Consider the following 12642-nt stretch of genomic DNA (forward strand, 5'->3'; position numbering starts at 1 on the left):
TGACCCAGCGACAATGAAGGAACGGCGATATATTTCCAAGTCGGGATGGTGTGTGACTTGGAGGGGAACGTGCAGGTGGTGTTGTTCCCATGCGCCTGCTGCCCTTGTCCTTCTAGGTGGTAGAGGTCGCGGGTTTGGGAGGTGCTGTCGAAGAAGCCTTGGCGAGTTGCTGCAGTGCATCCTGTGGATGGTGCACACTGCAGCCACAGTGCGCCGGTGGTGAAGGGAGTGAATGTTTAGGGTGGTGGATGGGGTGCCAATTGAGCGGGCTGCTTTATCTTGGATGGTGTCGAGCTTCTTGAGTGTTGTTGGAGCTGCACTCATCCAGGCAAGTGGAGAGTATTCCATCACACTCCTGACTTGTGCCTTGTAGATGGTGGAAAGGCTTTGGGGAGTCAGGAGGTGAGTCACTCGCCACAGAATACCCAGCCTCTGACCTGCTCTCGTAGCCACAGTATTTATATGGCTGGTCCAGTTAAGTTTCTGGTCAATGGTGACTCCCAGGATGTTGATGGTGGGGGATTCGGCGATGGTAATGCCGTTGAATGTCAAGGGGAGGTGGTTAGACTCTCTCTTGTTGGAGATGGTCATTGCCTGGCACTTATCTGGCGCGAATGTTACTTGCCACTTATGAGCCCAAGCCTGGATGTTGTCCAGGTCTTGCTGCATGCAGGCTCGGACTGCTTCATTATCTGAGGGGTTGCGAATGGAACTGAACACTGTGCAGTCATCAGCGAACATCCCCATTTCTGACCTTATGATGGAGGGAAGGTCATTGATGAAGCAGCTGAAGATGGTTGGGCCTAGGACACTGCCCTGAGGAACTCCTGCAGCAATGCCCTGGGGCTGAGATGCTTGGCCTCCAACAACCACTACCATCTTCCTTTGTGCTAGGTATGACTCCAGCCACTGGAGAGTTTTCCCCCTGATTCCCATTGACTTCAATTTTACTAGGGCTCCTTGGTGCCACACTCGGTCAAATGCTGCCTTGATGTCAAGGGCAGTCACTCTCACCTCACCTCTGGAATTCAGCTCTTTTGTCCATGTTTGGACCAAGGCTTTAATGAGGTCTGGAGCCGAGTGGTCCTGGCGGAACCCAAACTGAGCATCGGTGAGCAGGTTATTGGTGAGTAAGTGCCGCTTGATAGCACTGTCGACGACACCTTCCATCACTTTGCTGATGATTGAGAGTAGACTGATGGGGCGGTAATTGGCCGGATTGGATGTCCTGCTTTTTGTGGACAGGACATACCTGGGCAATTTTCCACATTGTCGGGTGGATGCCAGTGTTGTAGCTGTACTGGAACAGCTTGGCTAGAGGCGCAGCTAGTTCTGGAGCACAAGTCTTCAGCACTACAGCTGGGATGTTGTCGGGGCCCATAGCCTTTGCTGTATCCAGTGCACTCAGCCGTTTCTTGATATCACGTGGAGTGAATCGAATTGGCCGAAGACTGGCTTCCGTGATGGTGGGGATATCGGGAGGAGGCTGAGATGGATTATCCACTCGGCACTTCTGGCTGAAGATGGTTGCAAACGCTTCAGCCTTGTCTTTTGCACTCACGTGCTGGACTCCGCCATCATTGAGAATGGGGATGTTTGCAGAGCCTCCTCCTCCCGTTAGTTGTTTAATTGTCCACCACCATTCACGACTGGATGTGGCAGGACTGCAGAGCTTTGATCTGATCCGTTGGTTGTGGAATCGCTTAGCTCTGTCTATAGCATGTTGCTTCCGCTGTTTAGCATGCATGTAGTCCTGAGTTGTAGCTTCACCAGGTTGGCACCTCATTTTTCGGTACGCCTGGTGCTGCTCCTGGCATACTCTTCTACACTCCTCATTGAACCAGGGTTGATCCCCTGGCTTGTTGGTAATGGTAGAGTGAGGAATATGCCGGGCCATGAGGTTACAGATTGTGCTGGAATACAATTCTGCTGCTGCTGATGGCCCACAGCGCCTCATGGATGCCCAGTTTTGAGCTGCTAGATCTGTTCTGAATCTATCCCATTTAGCACGGTGGTAGTGCCACACAACACGTTGGATGGTGTCCTCAGTGCGAAGACGGGATTTCATCTCCACGAGGACTGTGCGGTGGTCACTCCTACCAATACAGTCATGGACAGATGCATTTGCGACAGGTAGATTGGTGAGGACGAGGTCAAGTAAGTTTTTCCCTCGTGTTGGTTCGCTCACCACCTGCCGCAGGCCCAGTCTAGCAGCTATGTCCTTCAGGACTCGGCCAGCTCGGTCAGTAGTGGTGCTACCGAGCCACTCTTGGTGATGGACATTGAAGTCTCCCTTGTACCAGCCTTTCATTCCAATACTGTATACAGTTGGAAATTCATAGCAGGATGGGCTTCCCCTCAGTTAACTACTGAAATTTATTCACATGTGGCACCATTTCAGTCTGCTGGTTCTCTGGCTCCTGTTTTCATCCAGAGGTTGATTAACACGTGCCCTAACCAAATATGCTTGGAATTTTACCATAAAGTGTTCCAAGCCCTAATTTTTTTTTTAGTGTCCATTAAGTACACTGTAGAATTTTTATAATTTAAACAGATTATTGATACATCAAAGTGAATATATAAATCTTCTGTACATAAAAGCAACATGTATGCATCGACTTCAGTCTGTCTGTGAAATTAAAAACTGCCCAAGTATAACTAACAAGGTGGCATAAAGGCTTAATTATACAGAAACCAGCAGGTCTTCCTCAGGCAAAACAATAAGATAGATAGGAATGAGGAAGGCAATTTGGCGCTTTCCATCACACTCATTCCCCGCCCCCCCCAATCTCCCAAACATTCATAGAATTCAATATTTTCTTACAGGATTTTGAAGCTCCTCCCTCCAGAATACTACCCGGAAGCCTATTCTATGCATTGATTATTCCTGGAGTGAAGAAATTTCTGATGCCAATCCTGAAATTTGCCATTTGCACCTAGTTGATTGGTTACAGCATGGATTCATTGTTGTTTTTAGCCCATTGTTGAAAACCGCCTCATACTACATTCAACCCACATCGTAAATTATGACTTGCAAATAACATAGTTTAGATTCACTTTTCAGTAAGTCTTCTATTTTCTGACTCGTGCCAAGTCAGCATAAAAATCATCACCACTCCGAAAAATTATTCTTATCTAATCGAAATTCAGACATTGATTATTGTTTATTCCTTTGCAGTTTGAACGAAATGGATTTGTATGTCGCGAAGGAGTAAATGATTGTGACATTCCCGAAGCCTGCACTGGAAATTCTAGTGAGGTGATTTTTTTATCTATTTAATATTAAATCCATGTTATTAAAAAAATCTCTTAAAATTAGGCTCTTCAAATATTAACGTACAAATGCTTAACTTATTTATATTTAATTTGTTTGTCCGTTAGCATTTCTGTTAAAATAGTGGCCAGAGGAATTTTATGCAAACACGTTAAGTGATTGTACACCGATATTTAAAGTTCCCTTTGTCTGTGATACTGTATGTGTACATCAGTGATTCTGTAATACTATAGCGACTCTATTATGTTGCTGATTCCAGTCCTATGCTTTGTGTCTGCCTTCCTCGTGTGATTCATGCACAACATCAGTGAAGTACAATGTGTATAAGTACCAGATGATATTGGTCATATTATATCACGTCTGGAGATGCTTTGCAGCATTACGCTAACCATTCTCTTTGTTTTTTTTTTAAAGTGTCCTCCAAATGTGCATAAAATGGATGGCTACACCTGTGACAATGATCAGGTATATAGCTGAGTTTGAGATCTCCCTTGGTGAATTGGATTGCTCTCTAAAGGTTATCTTCTCTGTACTTATCTTATTGCATTTCTTTCAGGGACGTTGTTATGGTGGGAGATGTAAAACAAGAGAGAGACAATGCAAATATGTGTGGGGAGAAAGTAAGTAGAATTATATACTATGAGGAAAGAAACAACCTTTTATATTTTGGTTTATTCATCCATCCATGTTTTATTTTATATTTGCTGCTTTTACCTTCCTATCTTGAACTGCACTGCATGAAGTATTGTCAGATTGGTGAATGAATCTTACTCTTACAGGCAGTGAGTTTTCACCTCTTTTGTAATTTGTAGTTTTGTTTGTTGGATTTTCAGAATTTTCAATATTTATATTTATTTATGTACATTTATTATCCCATTTACTTTACAAGGCTGCCTCCAATGGCAAGTGTGCCCACCAAGGCAGCCCTGTAAACAACCTGATGCCACTTTCAAAGTAGGAGACACCAAAACACTCCTTAAAAGGGGGTTTTCTGGGGTACACCTGAACACTGGGTGCCTTTGGCCGGATAGTTAAACAGCTGCCACTGGCAGCACTTAGGTTAGGTTTACCATTTTGGGTCTGGCACACAGGCTGGTTTGTGTGCATCTTCTCCCACATCGGGAAAGATGAGATTGTCAAAGTCATAATCATGACTGAACTAACTGCACATGCATAAGAATTGTGCATACGTAATTGCACTAAAGTCATGTTTGTGACTTCTGAGCAACCGTAAACCTGCAGTTCCTTTGTTGCTGAAACTGCTCCACATTATAAGCAGCACATATTCAGCAGCAAGGGAACCAAGGTTAAATAGGGAATTGAAGAAGAATCCCACCACATGCTCAGAAGAACAGGTTAAAATTCAAGACAGCGGGATAGGTGTGGGACATCGGCGGGTAAGTCACCTGGCTGATTTTAACTGCCCACCCATCTGGTTTGCCCTGGGTGTACATGGTTAAAATCACCCCTTTAAATGTTGCTCTTTTTTGATTTTCAAAAATTGTGAGCTTCCATTTTTAAAATCCTGTGACAATAGATGGAGTGGTGTGAACAGTGCTGAGACAAACCAATCATGTCATTTACACATTGAAATATATGCCATATAAAATTGCATGTGGACATTGTAATATCCATTGTAAACATAGCCCAAAACTGCTGGAAATAGGTATGCATTGACAGAAAACCAGCACATAGGCACATTACTTTTGGCTAATGAATTATTGGAAAGACTGTATTCTATGGATCTGCAAATTAGTGACAGGGCACATCTGGACATAAGTGCCAAGGAATGCCTGCTGGGAACCTCTGCCATTGGCCTTAGAGTGCTTTCTGGGGCAAAGCGGAGGTTCTCTGATTTACAACCCAGTGGTGAGTGCCTGCACCACTCGGGGAACACATGAGGCTCCTGTCCCTCAAAAATAGCCTAGTCAGGAAGGGTGGTGCTCAGCCCCTCCCGGAACCCCTTGAAAGCAACAGAGAGGTGCAACTGTGAAATTTGAATATTAGATTTGGCCTTTTTCCTTTGGTGGTCCAAGCCATGATTATGGCGTAAACTCCCATGTGGTTCCCATAACTACCAGTCATGGGGAGGTATGACTGGTCTGATCAGGTATACCTCCACTGACCATATGCCAGGACCCCTTGAAGGCCTTGAGAACTCCTGGCATAGGTAGTCCCCACCCCCACCTTACGACAGTTGCTATGTTTGGCGTGGCTAGATGCTTCACCCCCAACTGGCCATAGAGAAATCCCTGATGTAAGACCAGGACTATGCTGCAATGGCCACAGATTTTCATGGCCTGTATGTTTATTTTCATCTGGCCATGTTGTTGATACTTAAACCACTAATTCTTGAAGATCTTGGGAGGCGGGTTGTCAGCGGGGGGCCGACTGGGCGCGTGGGTAACCCGCCCAGTAAAATCGGTGGGTTCCGCACGCGATCGTAAGTAAATTGAAGCCACTTACCTTGGCTTCCGGGTTTCGCACTGGAAAGCTGCGCATTGGGCGGACTGCGCACCCGCATCATAGGCTGTCAGCTGGAGGAGCCCTATTTAAAGGGGCAGTCCTCCACTGACTGATGCTGCAGAAAGGAGCCAAAATTACAGCATGGAGCAGCCCAGGTGGAAGGCTGCTCCCAGGTTTAATGATGCCTTACTCCAGGTCCGACTGGATGGGGTGAGGAGGAGGGGGAGGACAGAGATCTTCTCCCCGGCGGATGTGAGGATGTGGCCTGCCTCTGCCACCACGAAGGCCTGGCTCGCGGTGGCAGTGGAGGTCACCAGCACCACCAACATATCACGCACCTACATACAGTGCAGGAGGCGCTTCAGTGACCTAAGTAGGTGAGCCGAAGAGAGTACATTTACTCATTCCCCCACACTCTGTTTGCCACATCATCGCCCCCAACCCACATCTCCTTCTCCACTGCCAGCACTACTCTATCACATCACTCCTTGCACCCACTCAAAGCTCATCCTCATCTTACATGCACTTACTCACCTCGCCAGTACTCATCCCACCACTACCGGCACGACAGACCCACCAGAGGTGGCGGTACAGTGATATACAGTCAGGAGGGAGTGGCCCTGGGAGTCCTCACCATTGACTACGGACCCCATGAAATCTCATGGCATCAGGTCAAACATGGGCAAGGAAACCTCCTGCTGATTACCACCTACCGTCCTCCCTCAGCTGATGAATCAGTCCTCCTCCATGTTGAGCACCACTTGGAGGAAACACTGAGGGTTGCACGGGCACAGAATGTACTCTGGGTGGGGGACTTCAATGTCCATCACCAAAAGTGGCTCGGTAGCACCACAACTGACCGAGCTGGCCGAGTCCTGAAGGATATAACTGCCAGACTGGGCCTGCGGCAGGTGATGAGTGAACCAACACGAGGGAAAAACATACTTGACCTCGTCCTCAACAATCTACCTGTCGCAGATGCATCTGTCCATGACAGTATTGGTAGGAGTGACCACCGCACAGTCCTCGTGGAGATGAAGTCCGGTCTTCGCACTGAGGACACCATCCAACGTGTTGTGTGGCACTATCACCGTGCTAAATGGGATAGATTCAGAACAGATCTAGCAGCTCAAAACTGGGCATCCATGAGGCGCTGTAGGCCATCAGCAACAGCAGATTTGTATTCCAGCACAATCTGTAACCTCATGGCCTGGCATATTCCTCACTCTACCATTACCAACAAGCCAGGGGATCAACCCTGGTTCAATGAGGAGTGTAGAAGAGCATGCCAGGAGCAGCACCAGGCTTACCTAAAAATGAGGTGCCAACCTGGTGAAGCTACAACACATGCATGCTAAACAGCGGAAGCAACATGCTATAGATAGAGCTAAGCAATTCCACAACCAACGGATCAGATCAAAGCTCTGCAGTCCTGCCACATCCAGAATGGTGGTGGACAATTAAACAACTAACGATAGGAGGAGGCTCTATAAACATCCCCATCCTCAATGATGGCGGAGTCCAGCACGTGAGTGCAAAAGACAAGACTGAAACGTTTGCAACCATCTTCAGCCAGAAGTGCCGAGTGGATGATCCATCTTGGCCTCCTCCCGATATCCCCACCATCACAGAAGCCAGTCTTCAGCCAATTCGATTCACTCCACGTGATATCAAGAAACGGCTGAGTACACTGGATACAGCAAAGGCTATGGGCCCCGACAACATCCTGGCTGTAGTGCTGAAAACTTGTGCTCCAGAACTAGCTGCGCCTCTAGCCGAGCTGTTCCAGTACAGCTACAACACTGGCATCTACCCAACAATGTGGAAAATTGCCCAGGTGTGTCCTGTCCACAAGAAGAAGGACAAATCCAATCCGGCCAATTACTGCCCCATCAGTCTACTCTCAATCATCAGCAAAGTGATGGAAGGTGTCGTCGACAGTGCTATCAAGCGGCACTTACTCACCAATAACCTGCTCACCGATGCTCAGTTTGGGTTCTGCCGGGACCACTCTGCTCAAGACCTCATTACAGCCTTGGTCCAAACATGGACAAAAGAGCTGAATTCCAGAGGTGAAGTGAGAGTGACTGCCCTTGACATCGAGGCAGCATTTGACCAAGTGTGGCACGAAGGAGCCCTAGTAAAACTGAAGTCAGTGGAATCAGATGGAAAACTCTCCAGTGGCTGGAGTCATACCTAGCACAAAGGAAGATGGTAGTGGTTGTTGGAGGCCAATCATCTCAGCCCCAGGGCATTGCTGCAGGAGTTCCTCAGGGCAGTGTTCTAGGCCCAACCATCTTCAGCTGCTTCATTAATGACCTTCCCTCCATCATAAGGTCAGAAATGGGGATGTTTGCTGGTGAATGTACAGTGTTCAGTTCCATTCGCAACCCCTCAGATAATGAAGCATTCCGTGCCCGCATGCAGCAAGACCTAGACAACATCCAGGCTTGGGCTGATAAGTGGCAAGTAACATTCGCGTCAGACAAGTGCCAGGCAATGACCATCTCCAACAAGAGAGAGTCTAACCACCTCCCCTTGACATTCAACGGCATTTCCATCGCCAAATCCCCCACCATCAACATCCTGGGGGTCACCATTGACCAGAAACTTAATTGGACCAGCCACATAAATACTGTGGCTACAAGAGCAGGTCAGAGGCTGGGTATTCTGCGGCAAGTGACTCACCTCCTGACTCCCCAAAGCCTTTCCACCATCTACAAGGCACAAGTCAGGAGTGTGATGGAATACTCTCCACTTGCTTGGATGAGTGCAGCTCCAACAACACTCAAGAAGCTCGACACCGTCCAGGACAAAGCAGCCCGCTTGATTGGCACCCCATCCACCACCCTAAACATTCACTCCCTTTACCACCGGCACACTGTGGCTGCATGTGTACCATCCACAGGATACACTGCAGCAACTCACCAAGGCTTCTTCGACAGCACCTCCCAAACCCACGACCTCTACCACCTAGAAGGACAAGAGCAACAAGCACATGTGAACAACACCACCTGCACGTTCCCCTCCAAGTCACACACCATCCCGACTTGGAAATATATCGCCGTTCCTTCATCGTCGCTGGGTCAAAATCCTGGAACTCCCTTCCTAACAGCACTGTGGGAGAACTGTCACCACACGGACTGCAGCGGTTCAAGAAGGCGGCTCACCACCACCTTCTCAAGGGCAATTAGGGATGGGCAATAAATGTTGGCGTTGCCAGCGACGCCCACATCCCATGAACGAATAAAAAAAAACTCGACCCAATCCTCATACAATCTCATGGCTCTGTCTCATACTCAACCTCTCAAGCACCTCTTTCATGGTCAGCCTCGCCCCACCTGCCACTACCTGTGCTGCAGCCACAGGACATGTATCACATATGTGTAGTTGGAAGCATAAGGCAAACGTGTTGTGAGCATGAAGGGGATGCACAAGGGTGTTTGAGAGTTTGTCATGGTTTTTACTTATTTGATTTCTGATCAAGTCACATTACATATTATATTGTCACCACTATTGCCACGTCTTGGCCATTCTTGACTGGCTTGTGCAATAATGCCCTTTCCTGAGGTTCTCCATGAACACCCTTGATGCCACCCATTGGGTCACCCTACAGTGGGTGTATGTGTAGTTGCACGACTACTTTGTGCAAGTGCCTGTTGCGCAACACTGTGTTGTGTCGCTCCACGTGGCGGAGGTGGACGGCGTGCCTGGTGAGGCTGGTGATGTTGTTCGTCCTCCAATGGAGTGATGAATGCAACAATGGACCCCCATCCTGACGGTGTGCATGTGAGGGGGTCCACAAAGTAGGTAAATGTGTTTGGACAGCAGAGTTTAGGGTATGATTTAATAATTTGGAGTGTGGAGACAACGGTGTGGCAGGCAGAATTTGGTCTGAGGTGATAGAGTGCCCTGCTGCAATGAATGAGGGTTTACCCCACATCTGTTGAATGGACCTTTGCAACTGTCACTGGCTGCAACACGTCTGTTTAAACTGGGAATGTTTCCCCCAGCATGGGAAACACGCTCTGGGTAGTCTAAAATCCGAATCCTCCTAAAATCTCCAACTAATGAGGTCTATAAACGACCTCAAGTACCCAGATAATGATTTTAAGTGGGATCCCACCGGCTTTGATTGCCGGTGGGAGTCCCGCATGCGGGGGCTGCGCGCGCACCGATTCGTGTCATTGGGGAACCCGGAAGTGGATGGGTTGGAGCCGGGCTCTGGACACCTTCCGGGAATCCCCAATTTTAGGAGCCCCCTGCTACGAACGCACCCGCTCGGCCATCTGAAAATTGACCCCCTTATGTTTCCCTTTATATACTTGCATTCATTTTGCATGGATCTGTAGCAAGTTTGGTCTATCAATCGGTGGTTTTACAGTTTTTCACTCCCTTTCTTTTCATGATGAAGACCCCTTTGTTTTTATAATGTTTGGTGCCATTAGGAGTGGCTGTGGTCCTTTTCTAACTTTCTTCCTTTGATTTCTTTAAATGGTTTTTATTTATCATTTGAAGCAAAATTATACCACTTCTGAGCAACTAAAAGAAATACATTCTTATGTTTCTTAGAAGCAACAGCAGCGGACAAATTATGTTACGAAAGACTTAACATTGAAGGAACTGAAAAAGGAAACTGTGGCAAAGACAAAGAAACCTGGATCCAATGCAATAAACAGTAAGCAAACTTATAATAATATGTCCATTTATATAATGTCTTACCAGACCAAAGCGTGTCAAAGCGCTTCACACAATAAATTACTTTGGAAGTGAAATGATTGTTGTCGTGCAGACAAATATGCAACCATTTGTGCACAGCAAGATCCCATGAACAGTCATAAGATGAAAGATCAGTCGATGTGATTTTTTTTTGGTGATATCGATTAAGGGAAGATTGTCCATGGGCAGTGTGAGAATTCCACATTCTTATTCAAATAGTGAAACCACCAAGCAGTCTTCCTCAGTAATGCACTGGAGTCTCAGTTTAGATTGTGAGCTCAAACCCCCGGGGGGACATTTTGATTTTGTGCGATAGTGTAAACGGGTGATAGTGAATCAGCAATGGAAATAAAAATCAGGAGAGAGGTAAAATGATTTTAAGAACAATTTTAAAGATTTAAAGAACTATTTTTGGTATAAATTTCAAAAATTGTTTTATATATGTTGGTGTGCAAAATTTCCTAACTGAGGCTACAAGCAACCCACTCCCAGACTTCTGCCTAAGCTATTGCTGGGCTGGCCATGAGGAGACTATCAGTAGCAGCCTCACCTTAAAGTGCTGCAAAGCCTCTTGAGGACAGTTGATTATAAGTTAAAACAAGTTATATTGACACTATATAACTCATTCATAAAACTACATTTTGCAATTTTGGTGGATCTTGGGGCACCTTACTATGAAAAGAACATTGGTGAATTGGAGACAATTTATGGAAGAGCAACAAGGTTGATGCCAGCATGAACAGTGTGTGTTATGAAAAGATGTTTGTAGAAAGAAAGAACTTTTACAACCTCAGGGCGTCCCAAAGTGTTTTACAGCCAATGAAGTACTTTTGAAGTATAATATAAGAAACACAGCAGCCAATTTGCGCACCGTAAACGCCCACAAACAGCACTGTGACAATGACAAGATAATCTGTTTTAATGCTGTTGGTTGAGGGATAAATATGGGCCAGGAGACCGGGGAGAACTCCCTCGCTCATCTTCGAAATATTGCCATAGAATCTTTTACGTCCACCTGGGAGGGCAAACGGAGCCTAAGTTTAACATCTCATTCCAAAAGACCGCACCTCCCACAGTACTGCACTGGAGAGTCAACCTAGACTTTATGCGCTCAAGTCTCTGGAGTGGGACTTGAACCCACAAGCTTCTGACTCAGTGGTAGCACTCTCACCTGTAAGTCACAGCTGAACTGAACTTGTTCTATCTGGGGAAACGATGTGGAGATGCCGGTGATGGACTGGGGTTGACAATTGTAAACAATTTTACAACACCAAGTTATAGTCCAACAAATTTATTTTTAATTCCACAAGCTTTCGGAGGCTTCCTCCTTCTACCGTTCACCTGACGAAGGAGGAAGCCTCCGAAAGCTTGTGGAATTAAAAATAAATTTGTTGGACTATAACTTGGTGTTGTAAAATTGTTTACAATTATCTGGAGAAAGGTTGACCAAAAATATTAATAAGGCTGTATCTTTGTCATGGATTCTGTGATTTTAATGTCATTAAAAAAAAATCAGCTGGCTGTGGTACAGTGCTCCTTCCCAACTGGCTGCAGTCCTCATCTGTCACATAAGAGGTTGTTACACAAGATTAGGGCTCATGGGATTGGGGGTAATATATTAGCATGGATTGAGGATTGGTTGACGGACAGAAAACGGAGAAAAAGAATAAAAGGGTCATTTTCGGGTTGGCCGATTGTAACTAGTGGGGTGTCGCAAGGATCAGTGCTTGGGCCTCAACTGTTTACAATCTATATTAATGACTTAGATGAAGGGACCGAGTGTAATATATCCAAGTTTGCTGACGATACAAAGCTAGGTGGGAAAGTAAGCTGTGAGGAGGATGCAAAGAGGGTGCATAGGGATATAGACAGGTTAAGTGATTGGGCAAGAAGGTGGTAGATGGAGTTTAATGTGGGGAAATGTGAGCTTATCCACTTTGGTAGGAAGAATAGAAAAGCAGAATATTTTTTGAAAGGTGAGAGACTAGTAAATAAATGTTGGTAATCAAAGGGATTTGGGTATCCTTGTACACGATCACAGAAAGTTAACACGCAGGTACAGCAAGCAATTAGGAAGGCAAATGGTGTTGGCCTTTATTACAAAGGGGTTGGAGTATAAAAGTAAGGAAGTCTTGCTGCAATTATACAGGGCTTTGATGAGACCACACCTGGAGTACTGTGCA

At 46.3% G+C, this 12642-nt stretch overlaps 1 protein-coding gene across 5 annotated transcripts in view; it reads left to right on the forward strand.

Annotated features, from left to right (window-relative positions):
- Positions 1 to 12642, forward strand: part of adam22 (ADAM metallopeptidase domain 22) — a 370054-nt gene that overhangs the window by 280701 nt on the left and 76711 nt on the right. For all 5 annotated transcript variants that reach the window (XR_010967372.1, XM_068007033.1, XM_068007024.1 and 2 more), the window contains exons 18-21: positions 3179 to 3259; positions 3689 to 3739; positions 3831 to 3894; positions 10313 to 10418. Coding sequence is in view for 4 of the 5 variants with exons in the window: in XM_068007033.1 (XP_067863134.1) it covers positions 3179 to 3259; positions 3689 to 3739; positions 3831 to 3894; positions 10313 to 10418 (302 nt within the window). In the remaining variant the exon portion in view is untranslated. The remainder of the gene's footprint in view (positions 1 to 3178; positions 3260 to 3688; positions 3740 to 3830; positions 3895 to 10312; positions 10419 to 12642) is intronic.

This window comes from Heptranchias perlo, chromosome 2 (assembly GCF_035084215.1).
Source record: "Heptranchias perlo isolate sHepPer1 chromosome 2, sHepPer1.hap1, whole genome shotgun sequence".
Lineage (NCBI taxonomy): Eukaryota > Metazoa > Chordata > Chondrichthyes > Hexanchiformes > Hexanchidae > Heptranchias > Heptranchias perlo.